Source organism: Elephantulus edwardii, unplaced genomic scaffold, assembly GCF_000299155.1.
Source record: "Elephantulus edwardii isolate Elephantulus edwardi_28Jun2011 unplaced genomic scaffold, EleEdw1.0 scaffold00125, whole genome shotgun sequence".
Taxonomy (NCBI): domain Eukaryota; kingdom Metazoa; phylum Chordata; class Mammalia; order Macroscelidea; family Macroscelididae; genus Elephantulus; species Elephantulus edwardii.
The window spans coordinates 6,149,025-6,156,459 of NW_006399875.1; the positions used below are offsets into that span (position 1 = coordinate 6,149,025).

At 48.4% G+C, this 7,435-nt stretch overlaps 1 protein-coding gene across 1 annotated transcript in view; it reads left to right on the forward strand.

Moving 5' to 3' along the window:
• Positions 1 to 109, forward strand: part of LPCAT1 (lysophosphatidylcholine acyltransferase 1) — a 95,702-nt gene extending 95,593 nt beyond the window's left edge. Inside the window, exon 17 of the mRNA XM_006893180.1 lies at positions 20 to 109. Coding sequence (XP_006893242.1) covers positions 20 to 109 — 90 coding nt within the window. The remainder of the gene's footprint in view (positions 1 to 19) is intronic.
• Positions 110 to 7,435: the final 7,326 nt, after the last annotated feature.

The following is a 7,435-nucleotide window of genomic DNA, read 5'->3' on the forward strand; positions in this document are numbered from 1 at the left end:
GGGCTCCCGGGACACCGAGGTCCTGCGGCCGGGCTCCCGGGACACCGAGGTCCTGCGGCCGGGCTCCCGGGACACCGAGGTCCTGCGGCCGGGCTGTGCACTTTTCTGACCATCTTCCCACCCAGGCCCACGGGGGGCCCTTGACGCTCACCGCTCCCACCCCAAACCCGGCACCTGCTGCCACCACCACGTGACACAGCACAAACTGCCCGCCACCCCGGGTCCCCGGCGGCTGAGGCACTGTCGATTTTTAACCGTTTCTATCTCGGTGTGGACTCTTCATGCGTGTTTTATACACTTCATTTCGATACTTCAGGAAACATGCAACATTTTTTTAAAAAGCAAAAATGGTTTTTCTACTTCATTTTTGGTTTTTCCTTCCCCTTTTTAGGGTCAGAGTATATTTATTTGTAGGACGCCTTTTTTGATAGACTCTGAGGCTGTTGGGGGACTTTGAATTTCCTTTTCCCCCAAGCCTCTCTCTGCCAGGTGAATTCCTCTCTGCCGGGTCAGAGCCGGGGTGGGCTTGGTCCCCAGGACTTGGTGATGGAGTCCTCTTTCCCCCCGGCCCCCTTTGGCAAGCACATCCCCCCACCCCAAACACTTTTCTAAACATTCACCCCTTGGTTTGTCCATGTCATTGAAGCTTCATGGGTCTGATGGGTCCGGCTGCGCCACGCCCGGTCGCCTCAGCTTGTGTGGAGAGCAGTTACAGCCTGGGGCTGCTGGCCTGTGAGGCAGAGGGTTCCTCAGGCACTGGTGAGTCAGGTCCCAGTGGAAGCACTTCCTTCAAACTGGGAAGATGTTTCTGCCATGTTTAGGGGTCCCTGGACGATGCAAACATGCTTGGTTGTTCATCAAAAGATTGGAGGTTCTCGACCATCCAGCCCTACCTTAGAGAAATGCCTGGTGCTCTCTCCCAACAAGCTCCGGCCCCGAGAGCCCAGTGGACACACATGAGACTCCCTGTCAGTTGCCTTGGGGTTTGGGTCTTTTTAAGGGTCCAGGAAGCGGCTTCTTCTGAATGTAGCTGACCTGCTGGTGTGAAAAGCGGACGGAAGAACAAGGGATGGAGCGAGTGATGGGTCCCTGGTGCGGAGCACACCCCCATCCCTGTGCCCACAGCTCTGCCTCCCTGGTCACCAGAGTCAAGGACTGGCATGGGCACAGCTTGGGGTGAAGGCAGGGTGTCCCCGTGGTGTGTGTGGGCTCCGATCCCATGTGAGTCAGAGGCAGAGAGAAAGGAGCTGGTTCTCAGAATCATGGGCCGTGAGGCATCCCATGCAGTCTTTGTGGTCACCCCATTTCACTGCATCTCTGGGGAGTGATGGGAACGGGGGCAAAGCAGGAGGCTCTAGGCAGCCACCTGCTTCCTGAAGTAAAGCCTCCGGGTCTGTTGGGGGATGGGAAGGGGAGGAGAAAGGAACCCTGTGCATCCCTGAGGTGAATGGGGATCTGTGTCAGGGGCGTCTGAGTGGAGACCATGGCAGATAAAGCCAGTGCAGGAAAGCAGAGTGAGGGAAAAAGTCATTTACTCATCTCGAGACTGAGCGTGCTTCCCTCTGCCAGGACTGACACTGAAACAGACCACCTTCCCCTCCCGGCCTGTGGGGTCCTGCCCACTCTGTGGTTGGGGTGCACATGCCAGCCAGGAACTGGGGGATGGGGGAGACCTGCAGCAGGGTGACAGGACGCCCAAGTTGTCAGGCACAGAAGGGACCCGGATGCAGCCACTCAGGGTCACTGAGGGCTACAGACGCATCCAGACCTGTTCGTTGCCCAGAGTCGAGCCCACCGTGGTCATGAAGGAGGTTAATGAGCGAAGATGTTCTGGGGAGGACCCAGGCCGCGGCCTCACCTCCCTGGGGTCTGCGCATGACGGGGCTTTTCCAGGGTTTTTTAAAGACCTGAATGTAACACCTTCCAGATATTTTCCGTAAAGAGAAGGTGAAGCCTCCGAGAAGCAGACTTTCAATGGATGCTTGTTCCTCCTGATCGCGTTCTCTCTTCTGTTGTATCTTCATGTCGGTGTGGGCGCCCAGAACTGTGAATGTATATAGTCTCCGTGTCAAAACCCCTTGTTTGTGAGATGGGGGCTCAGAGGTGTGGTCTGCGGGCGAGGCCCCCACGGTGGCCTGGCTGGGCCCGGGGACTCGGGGGACAGTCGCCATGGGAAGACCTCTGGATTTGGTTCTCAATGGAATAAATAAACTGTACAATCTTGGATCCTTGATGCTGTGTTTCATTTTGTTTTGTTTTTATCGGAAAGATAGTAGCAAGCATCTCTGGGCCGTGAGCCAGGGCGTTCTCCATAAGAATCCTTTGGTGTCGTTCTGGAATGTTCCAAGACCTCCATGATTGAACTTCTGTGAAGAGCCTCCGTGGACAGCAGAGGGAGGCTCTGCGGTATTTCGATATTGTGTGGACAGTGGCAAACATTTTAACAAATCCCAATGCAGCGACTGTTTGCCTGCCCCCGGAGTTCTATTTGCATAATCCCTCTATATTAAACACATAGACTTCAGATGTATTCGGTTAAAGAAGGAGGGAGGTGTGTGTACATTTGTGTTATTAAATCAGTAACAGATTTAAAAGTAGAAGAAATAGAGCAATTGTATTATGCATTCTCCCAAAAATTTTTTTTTATATGAGAAGTCAACACTAAGTAGTTACCACCTTCAAAATTCAAGTGTGTGTGTAAAAATATATACCAAAAATATGTCCCCAAATAGGTAGTTCACCTTTTCAGGGCATCCAACTATACACTGTGGTAACAGGAAAGATTTTTGCTTTGTTTTTCGTGCTTTCATGGATTTGCTGTTAGAATGTGCTAATAAATAAGTATTGCCTTTGAAATTGATTTTAAAACGCGTCCACACAGCCCGTTGCCATCAAGCCGGTTGGATCAGACAGGGCCGCAGAACTGCCGCTTTCGGCTTCTGAACTTGTGACCCCGCAGGTGCAGGCCGCCTTCCCCTCAAAGCATCAGATGGAGTCAGGCCCCTCAGCTTTCAGTTAACGTCTATGTGCGTCACCAGCACTCACCTCTTGAAATTCGTTAAATATGTGTCCCTTTTTCCCCAGTAAAGGCATAAAGTTCTTTTACATTTGAAGCTGGATTGGATGGCTATATATTGCTTAGACTCAAAAGGAGTTGGTACCAGAGCCAGATCAGAGGCCAAGAAGGGGCTGGCCTGGGGTGACAGGCTGTCCGATTACTGCCATCATGTCAGAACCACACTGACCCTCCAGCGAGCTTCCAAGGCTGGAAAACTCAGGGGCACCGGCTTAATCTTTGTCGTGCAGAGACCTGGTGGGCTCAAACCAATAGAAGTGCGACTCCCTACAGCCGAGGCCCCAGAGTTCCCTGATATGCTATGCTGTTGTGTACTGTCGAGTCAGAACCAACCCACGGCTGGCTTTCCAAACTTGAGGCAGGAAACTGCATGGGAATTGACTGCCCATCTTTCTCCCATAGAGCACCTGGTGGATTCGAACCATGTACCTTTGGATTGGCAGCACCTTACCAGAGCTTCCCTATGTTGGCTGTGTTGTTTTACTGTAGGGTCAGAACCAACTCATAGCTGACCCTCCAGCAGGTTTTCTGAGGCAGATAATCAGAAGGGAACAGATTGCAAATCCTTCTCCCACGGATCAGCTGGTGGCCTCGAACTTTGTGCCTTTGGGATTGCAGTGCAGCTTCTTGCCACTAGGCCACATTGCCAATAGCACGGTGAAATAGGGTGCATGGCAGGACAACAGGATGAGGGTGTTTGCATGCTTGTTAATGAAAGGGAGGAGGTCCAGAAAATTCCCTTTCTTGAGGTTTATATTCGTAAAGCACATGGATATATGTCTGCTTGGGGTTTTCCCCTCCTTGCCCCTCTCCCCATCATGGCCCTGGGGTGTGGAAATCAGATTTGTTCCTCACTCATTACTTTTCAAGAAGACAGTAGCAGCCCTGCTCAGTCCAAACCCACCCTGCCCTTGAGTATTGCCAGGCAGAGGGCACGGGGCAAGGGGACAGAGAGAGACATACACGGGGTCTTGACTGCCCTGTTCAGAAGTAGAATGCATGGCTTCTGTTTCACATGCGCAGGCCAGAGGGATCCACATGGCCCTCACTGACCTTGGCTGGTGTGTCATCCAGCACAGAGGACAGTGACACACTCTGCCTTCCAGTTAGCAGGGGTCACAGCCCTGCCCACCCTCCCTGTTGCATCACAGATGAGTCTTTTTTTCTGTAAAATAGCACCAAGTGTTAGTCCGCAGGACAAAACACACATTATACTCATTACCCTCTGCAAGATTGCCAGGCTGCCTCCCAGTGACACCCTCAGTGTTACCAACCTCAGTAGTACAAGTCATGCCCCCACATTCTGTCATGCTACCTGCTGCTAAAGAGATGGAGTACCCCCTAAAGCCAGGGAGACCCAAATGTGAATCACAGTGACTTGGGACTGTTCAGGGAACCAAAGAAATAAAACCTTATCAACTGTGAACCCAGACGTCGAAAGGAGCTCAAAACCCTCAAATGTGGTGGTGGGGTGGGGGGTGGTCGTGGGGAGTGTCAGCGAGTCAGAACCAGCCATTGCTGATCCTCCAGCAGGTTTTCAGGGGCAGGAAACCACATGGGAGGAGATTGTCCACATTCCTCCACCCAAGCAGCTGGTAGATTTGAACTATGTACTTTGGGGCCTTTGAGCTGTGGTGCTGGAGAAGAGTGTTGAATATACCATGTACTTAACTGCTAGGAGAACAAACAGGTTTGTCCTGGAGAGGGTGAAGCCTGAATGCTCCCTGGAGGCAAGGATTCTGAAGCTTCGTCTAACATGCTTTGTACATGTTGCAAGGAGGGACCAGTCCTTGGAGAGGGACATCATGTTTGGGAGGGTGGAGGGACAGCACAGGAGGGGAAGACCCTCGATGAGATGGATTGATTCAGTGACTGGGGTGGTGGGAGTGAATGTGTCAGAGACAGGTTGGCATAGGATAGAGCAGGATTTAGGGCTCTTGTACATAGGGTTGATGTGAGTCGCAAGTGACTCGATGGCACATAACAACAACAACTTTGGGGTTGGCAGCCCAATTCCTTACCACCAAGCCATCAGAACTCCCTAAAGATAACAACATAATCTGCTAAGTATGTCATAGCAGATTGTTGAAATCTACTTATAAATAGGAAAATCTTTAACCAGCAAACCCCACCCCCCTGCATTAATAGGGACAAAAAATGTCAACCAACTTCCCAGTAGAAATTATGCGATCCAGAGACTATGTGATGACATCTTGGAAGAATGAAAACTTTAAATGCTCAATGGAGAGTTTAGTGCCAAGAAAAGGAGAACTTCAAATTAAAGGGGGGGGGGGAAAGCTTATTTAAAAAATAGGTAATTCATTGCTTACCTATCTGTATTACAACACATGTTAACAAACGCTTTAGACAGGAAAAACCAAAAGAACACCATATGGAAATTTAGTTGTATACACAATTGAAGGTAGTTGTTAGCTATCAAGTTGTAACTGATTCATAGCTGACCGATCTTTCAGAGGCATCAAATCACGCGGGAAGAGATTGCCCCTTCTTTTCCCACAGAGGGACTGATGCATTCAAACTGTGTGTCTTTAGGCCTGCAGATCAGCTTCTTACCACTAGGCTGCCAGAGGAATACTAAGTTCTCTAAAGAAAATGCCATCTGTCCTAATTCTGCCAGTTGGCCCAGTAGTGAGAATCTTCATCTTCTTGTGTTGAGCTTCAATCCATATTAAAGGCTGCAGTCCTTGACCTTTAGTAAATGCCTCAGGTCTTCCTCAGTTTTGCAAGCAAGGTTGTGTCATCTGCATGGTGCAGGTTGTTCATTAATCTTCCTCCAATCCTGATGCAACATACCTCCTCATAGAGCCCAGCCTCCCAGATAATCTTTTCTGCATATAGATTGAAAAGGTATGGAGATAGAACCCATTCCTGGTGTACACCCTTTCTGATTTTAAACCATGCAGTGTTTCCTTGTTCTGTTCTGACAACTGTTTCCTGGTCAAAGTATAGGTTTTGCATAAGCATAATAAGTGTTCTGGGATTCCCGTTCTATTCACGGTCAGCCACATAGTCAAAGGTCTTTGCATAGTCAATGAAACAGACATTCCTCTGGTACTCTATTTCCAGCAAAGATCCATCAAATATTAGTGATAATATCCCTAGTACCACAGCCCCTTCTTCAGCAGAATTTTGTTTGCATATGATATTATTTGATCATTTCCAATAATTTGAGATTGTTAACAGCTTCAGTTTGTTTGGCTCCATAATCAACATTCTTGGTACCAGCAACTAGGAAATAAAAAGAATTACATTGGGAAAGTCTGCTGTCAGGGACCTCTCCAAAGTACTGAAGAGCAACAATATTAGTTTGGAGACTGAGGTTCATCTGTTCCAGGCTATGGTCTTCACAATTATTTGCTGTGCATCAAAGAGCTGGAAAGTGATTAGGGATGATAGAAGCAGAATTGATGCCTTTGAGCTGTGGTATGCTGGAGAAGAATATACTGTATGAATATACTTTACTGTATAGTGTACTATAAGAGTATACAATGTGCAACAATGAATGAATAGAAATCTAAAATATAAATGTTCATTAAAATTAATAAAATAATTTTTAAAAAAGAATATACTATATGAATATACTAAAGACTACTAAAAAACAAGCATGTTCATCCTGGAGAAGGTGAAACCACGGTGCTCCTTGGAGGCAAAGATTCTGAAACTTCGTCTGATAAACTCTTGGCATGTTGTAAGGAGGAACCAGTCCTTGGAGAGAGACATCATGTTTGGGAGGATGGAGGTACAGCACAGGAGAGGAAGACCCTTGATGAGATGGATTGACTCTGGGGTAATGGAGGTAGGTATGTCAAAGGTAGTAAGATTAGCTTAGGATAGAGGAGGGTTCAGAGTTGTTGTACATAGATAAGGTCGTGATGAATCGCAAGTGACTCAATGGCAAATTACAATGAAGGCACTGCAAAAAAAGAATTGATGCCTTTGAACTGTGCTGTTGGAGCAGGGTACAAAATATGCCATGGAATGACAAAAGAACAAGCGCATATGTTTTGGATAAAGTGTAGCCAGAGTACTCCGTGGAGGCAAGGATGGCGAAGCCATGTCTTACATTCTTTGGGCGTGTTGCTAGAAGAGGCTCATCCTTGGAGAAGGACATCATGCTTGGAAAGGCGGAGGGGCATGAAGGAGAGGAAGACCCTCAGCCAGGTGGATTGACACAGTGACTGCTGACATGGGTTTGAGGGCATCAGAGATTGTGAGGATGGCACAGGAGACGACAGGTATCTGTTATTCATAGGGTCAGGATCAGTCATACTCAACTGTGTCTGACAAGAACAAAGCAGAAGTACAGCTAAAAATCCAATCAGTGCCATCAGCTTGGAG